General features: G+C 47.1%; 1 protein-coding gene across 6 annotated transcripts in view; it reads right to left on the reverse strand.

The window, feature by feature from the left end:
* Positions 1–15,210, reverse strand: part of DDX3X (DEAD-box helicase 3 X-linked) — a 466,925-nt gene that overhangs the window by 242,298 nt on the left and 209,417 nt on the right. For all 6 annotated transcript variants that reach the window (XM_069636525.1, XM_069636523.1, XM_069636524.1 and 3 more), the window contains one exon: positions 6,769–6,915. In XM_069636525.1, the coding sequence (XP_069492626.1) occupies positions 6,769–6,915 (147 nt within the window). The remainder of the gene's footprint in view (positions 1–6,768; positions 6,916–15,210) is intronic.

Here is a 15,210-nt window from a genome sequence, read left to right on the forward strand (position 1 = left end):
ACCCCCCCCCCCCCTCACACATCCTGTAGACCCAGACAGAGTGGCACCACTTTTGTAGGCTTCTGTGCAGAATCCCGCCAAAAAGTGGAACAAAGGGCTCGACTTGGGTTGGAGTTAGAGGCGAACACAAACGCCATTTTAAAACAGAGTCCTGGCAAAAAGACACAACCGGGGTATTAATATTAAATAACACGGCAGTATCTTTAACATTGCACCAAAAAAGTGGTGCGTTTAAAATGAATAGGAAAATCCCATAGGAAATATTCCGGTGGAATATTTTGCGTGGTAACCACTGCCACCAGCCAGAAACTCAACGAGGGGGACTGCACAGTGCCCCCTCGAAAAACAGACCCAGGGGCAATCTAATTACCCCTACCATTACTTCCACAATATGATGGTTTGTACTGGTTCTGTTCACAATTTAAGACTAGTAAAGTCAATGGTGACTTTACATGCCCCGGTGAGTCATTCGTCAGTCCCAGGGTATGGAGTCTATGTTTGGGGGCCACTATGACACCCCTGTGTTACTGCACTGAGGGTGCAGTGTAACACTCACCAAAAACCACATGAAACCCTATGGAGTAAAAGACCCCATAGCCCATAAAACACATTACAAAGTCAAAGGATATCTCAAATCATGTCTCAGAGTGGGAGAAAAAGTCTCGCTCTTAGCAGGAGAAAAAAAATTAAAACCCAGCAAAGCTGCTGGGGGACTCACTAGGTTTGGGAAATCAGCCTTAACAGAGAATTCTCCCCATCACAGCTGGACGATGGGGAATATTCATGAGCATGTGAATCCATGCCAGACCCCATGCTGGAGAATATTTTGTTATTCAGATGAGTTAATTTGTCTTCGGTCCATCAGAAGCAAGTTTTACTTTTAATGATAAGAAAGGACTTAGCCCAAAAAGAGGGAGGTTTGATTAGAGTACAATCCCAGGTCCATTGTAGAGCGACCATATGGTGATAGTTATGTAGTTGTATAATTTCAAGTTTAGTGGCGGCAGTGTACAGTTGCTCATCCATATATTCGTAGTCAATGATGCTGTTGATCCTAGACTCCAGGTTTAGTGCAGAGGAAGGTCCCCCCACCCATGCACCATTAGCTAACCACTGGCCAATCCGAGACATCTTTCATTCATCAATGCAATCCACTTAGACACAAGGGTGTTGGGTCTTAAGTTTCTTAATGGAAGACACCGGGGGTTGAGATCTCCAGTGACAAGGTTAGTGACACTGGGCGTGGCGAGTATGATTGGTGTTCCAGATTTCCAAAGAAGCAATAGTCCGATACACAAGCTGGATTTCTGTATACGTTGATAAGAGCCATCACCCAATGATCTGACATTTTGACGAGCTGTAGGAAGTTATTGGGGCTGCCCATGGTTGAATGTATAGACCTGCACTGGTTTTGACAGCTACTAGTAAACCAGAGGGCCGTCCTTTGAGACGATTTAGCTGGCAGTAGTAGGTCATGTCATCCCATGTGCATGTGTCCACAGCCAGGTTTCTTGAAATGCCAGTATGTCGAATTTGAGATGAGCATGGCCACAGGTATTCCAGCTAGCCAGGCTCAAATTGGAGTTACATGCGAGCTTTGGCTGTTATGCATGGTTTTTCGCCCGTTGATCTTAAGAGTGCCTCGACTGGAGTACAATTGGTGCACTTGGATGTTAGTTTTTGGAGGTGCCATGTGCAAGGAGTTGGTTTAATTTCCATCTAGATCTTTTGTGATAACAAAACCCTAGTCTGAACAGGTCCATCTTAGCTTTCCATAAGGTGTTGAGCACCAGACTAGATGAAATCCACAATCTGACGATGGACAAGTCAGTGTTGCTTAGGAATTCCATTTGTTCAACATCAATCGTTATATCTTCCAGTGCCAGAATATCTCCGAAGATGTTCATGACACTACTTCTACAAAGATCAAAGGAGAAGTATGGTGCGGCACAGCATTTCATTAAAGAATGTCGAGCTGGTGCTTTTATTCATGCGAATAGCTTGTCTGTTTAAGTTTTGATTTTAAGGCGGTTTTCACAGCGACTCTTTATTGGAGACATTTGTTTGTAATAATCATGCTGGGGTTCATTGTTGTCACTATCTTTGGAGAGCGTCGCACAGGATGTGGGCATACGCAATTGAACATAAAATTATGCTTTTTAATTCGGTGGTAGAAAGCAATTGTCTTTAAAGTTGAAATATTAAGTAGGTCTGATTTCAGATAGTCTTTGCTCAATGGATAAGTCAGTCATAGGCAGATGGAATAGTGTTTTCTTTGTGCCTTCACCAATTTATGATTTTGCCGATTCAAAGGAATTTTAGTGGAGTTAATCTCTGGTTGATCCTCCATTGTTAATAGAGCATTTAGAAGCTAATGTGTTAAAGAATGATCACTCCGTGGAGCAATTTCTTGTTGGCTTTTGGTAAGTCTTATGTTTCGTAGCAGGTACTAAGGCAACATTTCTAGTGTGTCTGAGGCAGCAATGGTAGGTATGAAATGTTGAGCTGTGAGTTGTCTTGACTTCATATTCTTAGTCTTTCTGCTGATCCAGATGTTGCAGCTTATTTGGATTTTCTTTAATAATTCTTTTTCGTGTTTTTTATTGGTAAAAATGTCAGTTTCCTGCAATATGACCTCTTGGTCAACACTAACCCATGAGTCATTGACCTCAGGAGTGGCTGACTGGGTTGTATTGTAGTTTATACAAAAGGATATTTGTACTGCGCACCATCACCACCAGGGTGGTCCCCTGGTGGCTCTGAAAGAGGGAGGGCGAGTTAGTGGGATGAGGCTGTAAAAGTGAAAGGAGCATTGATGTGCTGTTGGCAGCCTCAGCCGGGTGGGTCTGTTGGCTGGGCGTGGGGGTGCTGCCGGTAGTCGTTTACTGTTGTGCAAGTCTGTTTGTCTTGTTGCAATGTAGTGAAGTTTGTGCGGTTTGTTGTGCTGTAGGTTTGTGGTTGTGTTTGGTTTTGAGTTTGAGAGATGTATGCAGAGGGGGGGGAATAGTTAGTGGATTGGTTAGTTGGTATTTCTGTCTTGAAGTACGGCGCTGGGTTTGTGTAATCTGCCCAGATCGGGTGTGGGAGCATTTTCAGCGACTGTCCTGATCTGGGCTTGTTTGGTATTCCCAGTCCCTTTCACATCTGGCCTCCACCTCCATCAAAAACCTGTGTTCCTTTCCTACTCATATGGCCATTGTACTGGCTAATGTCCACAACTCCGTTAGAGTGTGCTGATTGCTAACATTTAGACAATTCTACGACAGTGTGGTACCTGGTAGCAACTATGGGGCGAGATAGTATGTTGGCTGGGATATTGATTTTGTCTTTATGGGCGTCGCTTGAGTTCCATTTGACTTTGTGTCACCTGTCTAGGTGTTGTGGGAGTTTTAGTCGGATCCTAGTGTTGTCAGTATCCTCTTAAGTTTAGTCATCCTTTTTACTTTGTTTGTTTTCAGTTTGAGTCTGGTGTTGGAGACAGGTTTTTAGTAATTTCCTGAATTTTAGGTGATCTTTGTAGTCAACAGGAAATGTCACTCATTTCGATGAGCGCAGATGTAGGAATGTTTTTTGGAGACCCTCTTTAAGAGGAGTCTCATTGGTTATTCTTGTACACGAGTCTTGAGCTATTCAACCAGCAATGTGCTGTATTTGTATTGATTGCAGTGTGATTTGCATGTCTAATGAATCAAACAATTTTGTCAGGCTGATTATAGCAGCGTTGATGGCAAAGTGATTTCCAACATTAAATTTGGCTCTGTCAGTTTTCCGTATACAAAAAATGTACATTTAGTCTTTCTTATAGCAAAATGTTCATTTTCGCATGTGTGTGATCTGTACGATAAGATGTATGGAATGATGTACAGTTGACAAAGGAGAAAAGTTAGTGATTTGCACAGATGGTTGAAGGGGTTGTGCACGAATGTATGGAGACTGAGCTTGCTTTGAAGTTATTTGAGAAAGCAGTAGTCCGTGTTACGGTTCGTGGTGAGCAGAAGTCACATATCCGTACTAGGGGTTTTGTGTTTGAGGCAATAGGGGTCAATGTGATTGCTTTTTGTGAAACTCTGCGGGTTGGGTGCTGGCTGGGAGACACCAAGACCTTGGAGATGACTGACGGCATTCTCATTTTGAATGTACACAAGGTTGCGAACACGCGATTCTGAGACTAGTGTGCACTACTAAGGACTAAATAACCCGATCTCGGCTCAACTCAAAGAATGAGAGGAAAGCAAAAATACTGAAGGACTGCTCACTGCTCGTTGTAGCGTCAAAACAGTACTTGAGGGTACTTGCTCGGGAGCGTGCATGCGGGTTCCGGTAAAGCAAGTAAGGACTTCAAGGGGACAAGACCACAGTATATTAGCTGTATACAGTGATCTCGTCTCAATGAAATATCGTCATGAATCGATCCACAAGGTAGCGTTCCACAGCAAAGTGGAACTTGAGGGTACTAGCTCGGGTGTAGAACATGTAAAATCGTTACCCAAACAGATAAATAAAAAGACAAAAAGGGAAACAGTTTCCAAGTAGTGAGTCGCAAGGTCTAGTCCGTTTCCCAGAGCAAATGAGCAACAGGACTGTGAAGCAAAGCCTGTTGCTTCACTTCTCTGCATAAAGTCAGGACAAGGTGTATTACATACAAAACGCTTAGGGGGGTCCATAGAATATGGAAGAAAGGTTTCCTGAAAGATCTTTAATATGCTGCAATCCACAAGCATGTTCTTAAGTAGTGAAAGTGCATGGGAACCAAGGTCATGGCACCACTATATTTACTAACCCAAATGTCACGTCAGGGGCGGGGCGCATAGAGTCACCTGGCCCGACCCCCCCCCCCCCCCCACCCCAGATCCCCAGGAAAAGTTTCCTTTAATGACATTGTAGGGGAGGATAGGTCAATAGGACCCCTCCCTCCCCACTACATCTCCTACCCTAGTGAAGGCTACTGACTCGGCAGCCCACCGGCCCCCGGCGGCTGCAGACCGACACGTGAGGCTGCACCACCACGTTATGTGGCAGAACACAGACGACATCTTGTACGAAGCCAACTCCATTTTGTTAAAAAAACGTCTAGATCTAACCCAGGCAGCGCTAGCGTACACACTGAAAGCTGCAGCTTGACACCCACTCGACTGCGCTCACAGAGGCCCACACTTCTCCCCCACTCCCCGCCGCATGGCAGATCATCTGAGGACTCGTTCTCACGAGCTACCAGACACGAACCACCAACAAAACAAGACACTGTAGCGGTTAACCTTCCGCAGTACACATTGCCCCAGCCATGAACAGGAACATTAGGAAGTAACTGAAACCAGCATGCCCTGACCCTGTACCAAGCCCCCAGCGTTACACTGGCACTCCACACCCCTGCCTACCCCGAGAACTCTTGTAATATGTAGAAAACATTTATGTAATATAGGTCGTGTTGACTAACGTTCGCTGGTAACGTGAAGAATGGGTAAAGAGTATTATATTGTTTATAATTTGAAGATGTACAAAGACTGGTTAACCTGACGACAATATGCAACCTGTGTTGCCCTCTTTACACATACACCTGCCCAACACTACCACATGTTCGTATGTCAACTAAGATGTGACTTGTGCTAAAAAGGTATGGCTCCCAGTTAGTATCCCTTCAAATGCAAATACATACAAATCTTACAGACCCCACGTGTTATTTGCCCCTCACCCAAGGGACAGTACACCGCCTTGTGCAGGATGCCGTGCACAGAGCTGCAAGGCCCTCTCCCCCTCCTCCCGCCCAGGCCCTCCAGAGATAGCTGGTGTTAGAACAGCACAGCCTCGCCTCCCGACCCTGCTGGACCCATTTCAAGCATCCCCCTCCCCTTGTCAGAGGCCGCCACAACACGACTCCATGACTTATGAGCTACCTGGTCCTAAATCCCACCGTCTCAGGCACCAGTTACATGCTCCCCACAGGCCAGTAGTATCTCTGCCGACCAAGTTAATGGCCCCCAAAAGGGGGGCGCCAACCCTTACACTAAGATCATAATACCATCCCTCACCAAAACCAACAAGACAGGATGATTGAGTAACTCCTCACATGCCCCTGACCATGCACATGGGACTAGCCTGTTTGTACCTAAGGTATCTTTATAACTGATGTATGGCGACACTTCCTACTGCATATCAATGTTCCTGCCTATTGACCTAAGGTCAGTGCTACAGGAGATAAGCCAACGGAAGCATGAAGTGTAACAAATGGGTGTGAATGTGTGGCCACAAGGGCAAATGTCAGTTTAGTTACCAATCATCACTACAAGGCATGTCCGGCCCGGCCCTCCACCCAGATTAGCCCAGCTGACCTTCCAAACCCACACGGGGCTGCACCAACGTCCACCAATCCTGAAGGAACAACCTTCTACAATGTATACCCCCTAGACATCACCACCCAATCCCCACGATTATGTGCCCCCTATAGCTTGCGTCACCCATGACGTTCTGTAAATATGTAGGCCTGTCTTTGCTATTGTCAGACAGTTCTCAGAGTCCTTTACATGCCCTATATTGATTTATATAAAACCCTTTTGATCCCACCCGCACTTGGTCCTGGTCCCATTCCCCTCCTGGGGTGTGTCCTTTATTGCCCCTCAGTAAGGGAGGGGTGGGGAGGGGTGCGTTTCTGGGGAAGCTTACATTCAACATGGGTAGCACATGCCCTGCCTTGGGTCTTAAATATCTTGCACATTGGAGGACATATTCCAATCAAAGCATTAAAATATATCCACATTTTTGAAGACAACTTACTGTTCCAGTCTTTCACTAGCTGCAAGTGGTTTAGACCAATCATCATCTTCGTTTCTCTCATCAGACCAGCGACTGTTACCACGGTCATTCCTGCCAAAGCCACCTCTATCACCGAAGCCATCACTTCCTCTTGGGCGATCCTCCAATCTAGACATGCCAACCAGTTCGAATTATTAAAAATTTGAAATATAAGCCAGCTTTGAGCATTTTAAATAACATTGTTTCAGGATTGATTTACTGGATGGAACACGTTTCAATTTTGCCATTTACATTTGCTACCAAAGGATCCCCAGCTCTATTGTGTTTGGAATCTGTGATGCAGTAATCAATTTGAGTGCTTAGGAAAGGAGCAAAATAGTCAAATTACTGATTTCAAAAGACAGAGGTATATGCAAATGCAGTGCGCAAATAGGGTACAAAAGGTTCTTGTTTCAAGGAGATAGGTCCTGGGTAATTTAAAATCTGATACTTATTCTAATATCTCTACCTTATTAAATGTAAACAAGGACCAAAGTCAATTGAGATCTCAGGTTATATCTAATCAGTGGTTGTCAAGGTCCTACACAGAATAAATCAGTGCTTCCTCTCAATGGACTAAGTTAGTTCTAACTGCATGTTAGAAAATCCCAAGTTTGCCATCTGCACTAACCAAAGAAGGAATGCATCAATGATCATCAATTTAGTACTCACTGTAGTGGCTACCGAACTCCTGGTCCAGTCCATAGTTGCCTTTGCTACGTAAGACATGGGGTGGAGTGATGTTGAGATGGACTTTCAGAATCAGACCTGTGAGATTTCTGCAAGTCCACCCAAGTTGAACATGACAATTGACGCTTAAATCTAGCTATAGTATGAAAGTAAGCCGAGCAGCAAGGAAGACTTCAGGAGCTGTGGGGTGGTGTACTAGAACAGTGAGCTTAACAGCACTCAGAAGACAGACAGGAGGGGAGAAATACTAGATTAATCTTTAGAAAATTAACCTTACAAACTCAAGCCAACTACACCTAAAATAACCCTATGAACACCTGGCTTAAAGGGGAGACCAAAGGGATAGAAGGGAAAGTTTACAGATACTGTATTCAAGTGTAGTGGGGAAGCAGGGCAAAGAAAACAGGCATCCGACCAGTTTGATGCAAAGTACAGAACTGAAGGGAAGAAGTTCATGCTAGGGCGTGGCAGTGTCGTGCCTGTTCTCCCCCCCCCAGCACCCTCTCCACAGAAACACTGGGTTAGTTCTTGTACAGTGGGAGCTCACAAAAGTAAGGGGACAAGAATATGAGCCGGTAAAACTATGCAGTAGATATGAAACCCATGCAATGAACCAAAGAAAAATAAAAATTTAATAAGAGCCTTATACCTATAGGGCAAAATACAAGTCCTTCCCTGCTATCCAAGTAGGCCTAGTGCCTCAAAATCCCAGGTATTTAATGAAAATAACAGGGCAGAGCATTTTTGGTAATAAATTACATACAGAACCTTTATACAGAGCAGAGGACAAGTGTCCAAAACGGGTGAGGGCGCGTTAGGGAGAATTCTCAGAAATGTGTTAATTCCCTTCTACCTTAGAGACCCCCAGCTCTTTTTGCTGACTTTAGGACTTTAAAATTCTAACCTGGGAGAACAACCCCCCCCCCCTCCCTTATACCCCCCTCCAACTCTCTATTTTTCTGTGATTTCTTTAGACTAGTCTGACACTCCATAGGCATCTTTACATTGTGACAGAGCACCTTCACTGCAGTGGCACAGGGAAGTCCCAACGGTTTAAATACCTTCTCTTGGTGAAACTACAGTTCACAAGAGCACTGAAGTGAGATTGACTACTTACATTTTGTAAGTTTCTAGACCCAGCACACACCATCTTACAATAGGGTGCTGTAGGGGTTACTTCGTATCCCCTTTGTCTAATTTCTCAAGTAGCATTTTTGTGTTACCCTTTCCACGATTAATTGCTGGTGGAAGTGGTTTACTTTTTACTACCATTATGTGTTTTTACTGCGGGCTGCAATGTTGGAAAGGTCCTGAGATATACTCTGCGCGCCAAAATAGGTTTGGACACATTGTAAATTGTCTGGATGGATTCATGAGTGAAGCCCACCTCTGGCTCCAGCGTATCTAGCAGGGCGAGATGGTGCCTGCAACTCCCTGTGCTTAGTCTCCTTGGTTACAGGAATGCACCCATGGGTGATTGGCTGGAGGGCTGTCTTGAGAACAGCCACCCTGCTGTGTGAGCGACAGCTAGTCTGCTAATTAATGGGGGAACGTACATAAAAGGCAAGGCTTTTGGCTTGGAAGGCTGAGTCGACCATTGGATGAAGGAATCCGCAGAACAACTTGGAAGAGACGCCTGCTGCAACTGCTGGACCGCTGGTTTGCTCGGTGAAGCCTTGCTGCAGCTCTGAATTCGCCTCAACTAGTGAAGAAATGCAAAAGACAAATTCACCCCTTGGGTTGGTGGGACCAATCGGCCCCAAGACGAGCTCCCCTGGAAATCCTCAGAAATGGCTGTACTTCCATTGCTGCTGCAGGAACCGAAGTGCCAGGGTGTCCAGTCGGACCCGAACTCCAGGAAGATCCCTGGACTCCCAGGAAGCAGGGCTAACCAAGTCTGAGCCTCCTCAGAGTGCTGGACTGCAGATGTGTGGAAAGTTCATAGTGGTATCTGAGAACCACAGTGGTGCCATTTGCGAGATCTGCGAGGAGCTGAAACCGTGAAGTGCTGCTGATCTGAAGTTTGCCCATTGCTGCCGCCGACCTTCAATTTGTAGTGCAGGAGTCCCAGACGTCTTAACTCACTTAACCTTTGACTGTGCTTTACCTTACTTCCAGGAAAGTGTCAATTTATTTTGCATTGGGGGTTCAAAAGTAATGACTTGCTTCAGAATATATGTGTAACCTTTGTTTTATTCCCAAACCCTTTTTTATACACCAATCTCAGTATTACTCTACATGTACCAGTAATATATTAATGTCCAGAGTGTGCAGTTAGGGAATAGTTTACCTGTAACTCCATTTCTCCAGCATTGGTATCTTTCATGGATTCACATGCTTAGAATATTCCCAGTCGTCAGACTGGGACCCCTCGGTACACATATAGCCTTTTCCTATAGGAAAACTTCTGACACTTTTGTGTCCTATCTATGTCCTTTTGGGGCCCGCATACGCATGCCCCGTAGGACGTCGTGGTATAAAAGCCCCGCCCCGCGGCTCCCTTCAGATTTCGGCCCCTCCAAAGTAGGAAGGGTTAAACCTATCAAGCATATACATTGCATCCCGGGGAGGCTGGCGGGCGCATGTGAATCGATGAAAGATACCAATGCTTGAGAAATGGAGTTATAGGTAAGAAACTATTCCCTTCTCCAGCATTGGATCTTTCATGGATTCACATGCTTAGAATAGATTGTATAGCAGTAAACTGGAAGACGGCGGTGAGAATGCAATGCAACATACACCCACAAAAAAATACATAGGTACACAAGAAATAAGTTTACCCATATATCTGTACCTCCATTAAGCATATGGTCACCAACAGGTAGAAAAACTCTCCACAGTGTAGAGCTTACCTTATTGAAACAGATGGCGCAGGACTGCTCCTCATCCGCATGCTGCCTCGCAAGGCAGTAGTGGTGGGTAAACGTGTGGGGCACCGATCATGCTGCAGCCTGGCATATGTCCGTTAGCGGAATTCCTGCCCATAATGCTGCTGAAGAGGACGTTGATCTTGTAGAATGGGCTCTAGCATGCCCTTGCAGCGGCCTTCTGGCCTTGGAGTGGCAAAACGCAATAGTCGACGAGACCCACCGAGCCAGTCCTTGCTTAGAAATTGCATGTCCTCTCGTCGACGGACCATACGCGATGAACAGTTGTCGAGTAGACCAGAGTTCTTGCGTACTAGGTAGGTAAAATTTTAGGGCCCTCTTAACGTCCAAGGTATGAAGAGCTTTTTCCGCTGCCGATGATGGGGTCGCGAAGAAAGTAGGGAGGACAATGGACGAGTGTTTGCGCTACACTGTAGGAACTTTTGGAACGAAAGGAGGATTAGTTGCCAGAACCACCTGGTCTTTAAAGAATCTTAGGTATGGAGGGTCTACGACCAACGCTTGCAGTTCCGAGATTCTCCTAGCTGATGTGATAGCAATTAAGAACGCCAACTTCCACAATATGAATTTCATGGCCGAAGTGGTCATAGGCTCAAAGGGTGGTTTCATTAAGCCTGCCAGTACCACGTCGAGACTCCATGTTGGTGGAAAACTTTACTGGGGGAAAAGTTCGAAATAAACCTCATGAAGTGTTTCACTAACCTGTCGCTGAATAAAGGAGATGACACCCTTCCTCGTGAACCTAGAGATGGCCGCCAGGTGCACCTTTATCTATGTGAAAGATAAAACCCCCTCTGCCAAGTGAAGCAGATAAGGCAGAACTTGCTCCGGAGTCACCTGTAACTGGTGTAGTCCTTGTCCTCGACACCACTCACAGAACCTTCGCCACTTATAGGCGTAAGATTTGTTGGTAGAAGGGGCCCGAGCTGCTTGCAGAATTTTCAGGCAATCCTCCGAAACGTCTAAGGTACCAAATTACGAAAAGTCAGGAGCCAGGCTGTGAGGTTGAGACTGTCCGGGTCGTGATGCCACACCGTACCTTTGTCCCGGTACAGTAGGTTGGGGACCTTCGGAAACGCTATTGGTTGTTCCAGCGACAAGTGAAGCAGGTTGGAAAACCACGGTTGCCTCGGCCAGTACGGTGCCACTAGAATTACTCGGCAACTGTACCTGCATATCCACTGCACCGTCCTCCGTATGAGGGGGACTGGAGGAAAAGCGTAAAGGAACTTGTCCGTCCATGGGAAGGAGAACGCCTCCCCCATGGAACCCCCCCCCAGAGGCCATCTGCTTGCGAATTGCTCGCATTTGTTTTCCTTCGTTGCGAAGACGTCCAGTGGGGGGTGACCCCATTTCTCGAAAACTTTCGTCAGCTGAACTGTGACCATTTCCCATTCGTGTATCTGGGCCATCCTTCTGCTGAGGGAATCCGCTTGGGAGTTCCTCACTCCCGGGAGATGGTGAGCCACAATGGATATCTCGTGCTTTAATGCCCAATGCCACACTTTCTGGGCCTCCATGGAAAGGGTCCTGGATCGCGTCCCCCCCCCTTGTTATCTCAAATAAAACATGGCCGTCGTATTGTCCGTCAGCACTCGTACTCTCGATCCCTTGATGTGTGGTAGGAACGCCTTCAAGGCCCATCGCACTGCTCTGAGCTCTAACACATTGATGTGTAGGAGTGACTCAGTTTGAAACCAACGACCTTGCGTTTGAAGAGTGCCCATGTGAGCTCCCCAACCGGTTAGAGACGCATCCGTGACTATGGTTAGCTGGAACTCCGGCTCCTGTAGGGGGGTACACCACTGTTCAGGTTGTGGAAACTCTGCCACCACTGAACAGTCCGAAGCAGTTTGTCGTCGATTATCTTGTCTGACCACGATCCTTGGGCCTGTGTCCACCAGTCCGCGAGGAACTCCTGAACTGGCCTCATGAATAGGCGACAGTTGGCCACCAGATGGATGCAGGATGCCATGGCCCCTAGGACCGAAATGTATTTTCTCACTGAAAGCTTGGTGTTTCGCCGTAGTCGACCCAGTTGATTGAGTTTCGAGATTCTGTCGAGGGAAGGCTTCACTAGCCCCGACTGGGGCTCGAACTGTGCCCCCAGGAACACCAACGTTCTCGATGGCATCAGCGAGGATTTTTCAAAGTTTATGGAGAATCCCAGCTGTTGTAGATGCTGCATGGTGGCTTGCAAACTTGTGTTGGTCGCTGGGGAGGATCCCCTTACCAGCCAGTCGTCGAGATACGGGTATACATGGTGGCCCTGCCTTCTTAGCCAGACCGCTACTGGGGCCAGACATTTCGTGAACGTTCTGGGGAGGTTTTGAGCCCAAAGGGAAGAACCGGGAACTGGTAGTGAGTCCGCCCCATCACAAACCTCAGGAACTTCCTGTGCTTCCGACACATTGGAATATGGAAGTACGCGTCCTGCAAATCCAGGGACGTCAGAAAATCCCCTTCTTGAATGGCTCGGATCACTTCCTGGTGCGTGAGCATTTTGAATTTTAGGCTCTTTAAGGACTTGAGATCGCGTAAGTCTAGAATGGAACGCCATTTTCCGTTTGGCCTTTTCACGACGAAGTATCTTGAGTAAACCCCTTGACATTTCTGTGATGCTGGAACTAATTCTATCGCACCTTGAGTGTTACCTCCTGTTGCAGTACCCTCAGATGGGAATGAGCAACGAATGCAGGTGGAATGTGCAGAGGGCGGCGCTTGAATTGTGGAGAATATCCGTTCCTTATTGTGTCCAGCACCCATTGATCTGTCGTTATTTGTTCCCATTCGTCGACAGGCTGATACTCTTCCCCCCAGAACGGTGCTGATCTTTGTTTTGCTTCTCTCGACGAGTGTGCTTCTAATTCCACCTCTGACTCCCAGGCTGGATCCCTGGAGGGGGATGGAGATATCCGACATGGCTCCTCTGTCAGACTCCGAATCTGGCAGCTCACCATCCTCTTGGGGTGCCTGTGGTGCTGAGACTGATGTGCGCAAGTGAGTCGGTGGACGGGACGGGCCCGGCTCGTCGACGGGTGACTGTGGCATGTTTACCTGAGGTAGTCTCTGGTCCAACGACTGTACTAAAGACTGAAGCGAGGACAGAATCTCCAATGACAAAACAGATTGAGGATTGAGAAGAGGGGCAGACAGCGGAACTCCAGATCCCCTCGTCGACGACTTGTCAACCACTCGTAGCCCGAGGTCTGCCGGGCCACCTATTCCCCTGCTCTCGTCCAATCCCGAGGACAGCAACGCTGCTTGTTCCTGCAGCAAAGTATCCGGAGGGATCGGATCGAAAACCTCAGGCCTCCAGTAGAACCTCAGTCGGCGAGGCCAACGTCGCTGTAGTTGTCGGCGGGACGGTAGATCCCCACGTGAGTCAGTGGTAGGGAAGAGGCCGATGACTGGACCGCCGTTGATGGTGGCTTAGCAGGTGGTTTAGGCCGTCCCGCCTTTTCTGCACTTGGCCTGCTTTTACCCGACTCATGGTCGATCTATGGTGATCGCCCGAGGAGGATTTCGGCCTTTCCTTGTCATGCTTTGACAAAGATGACGATTTTCTTGTCGAAGATTCTTTAGCTGAATGACTCCGAGATGAGACTCTGCCGGTTGAGATTTCTTCGCCGGTGGTTCCGACGATACAGCGCAGTGTGATGTTTTTGCCGATTGTGTGGAGCCTACCTCCGAAGGGGGGTATGCCCCCGCTCCATCATTCAACCATGCCACCAGCCGTCGATTTCGGTCTTTGAGGGTCTTTTGAGAAAACCCTTTGCATATGTCAGTTATCAGCCGATTGATGAGGGTGGAGACAGTATATACAATCCATATGTCCATCCCCCTCGTAAACTTTTTCAAGCCGCACGCCAAGCACGGAGGAACCAGCGCCTTTCCCGATATGAAGGAAAAATTCACCTAATTCCAACTTCAAGTACACAACCTTGTACAAAATAGTAAGACGACGCGAGGAGATCCCACTACTTTGGAGACGGTTGAAATCTGAAGGGAGCCGCGGGGGTGGGGCTTTTATACTGCAACATCCTACGGGGCATGCGTATGCGGGCCCCAAAAGGATGTACATAGGACACAAAAGTGTCGGAAGTTTTCCTATAGGAAAAGGCTATATATGTGTACCGAGGGGTCCCAGTCTGAAGACTGGGAATATTCTAAGCATGTGAATCCATGAAAGATCCAATGCTGGAGAATTAAAAAAAACCATACTGCTCACCTGGCAGCTCAGCCACACCACCAACCTGTGTAGTGCAGACTTCTACGAAAGGTTGGGTTACCTGTTGCCAGGAGGACAAGGTTGGTGTAGTCTCCCAAAGGGTAATGCATATAATATTGCATAACATGCAGTTTTCCCGCAGACTTAGGATTTGTCCCGGGTTGAGGATGAGGTGGTTAATCGTCATCCAGTGGTCAATATCTGAGAGACAGGATGACAGGTCCGGACTGCCTAAGCCTTGTGATTTTGGGATGGATGAGGATCTGGGTGTCATCTGTGTACTTGTAGCAGTTAAGATTGCATGAGCGGATGACTGCGGGCAGGGGTTTTAGGTAGAAGGAACAAGTTTACCTTTAACTGTTCTCCAGCATGGATTCACATGCTCATGAATATTCCCCGTCAGGCTGGCAATCCTCAATAAAGACAAAATCTGTTCCACAATGGTTTGTAGAGTTTCTTGGTAATTGGGGAGGGCAATGCAATGACGAATGGGATGAGGTGGTCACTCCAGAGGATCTGAATCGGTGGTGCTGTGGCAATTAGTTTTCTGTTGGCGAAGATAGTCTAGTTCATGTCCAGCCGTGTGGGTTCTTCAAATGGCGCAACTTGTTCCAC

This window comes from Ambystoma mexicanum, chromosome 7p, assembly GCF_040938575.1.
Source record: "Ambystoma mexicanum isolate Mex_15411 chromosome 7p, UKY_AmexF1_1, whole genome shotgun sequence".
NCBI lineage: Eukaryota > Metazoa > Chordata > Amphibia > Caudata > Ambystomatidae > Ambystoma > Ambystoma mexicanum.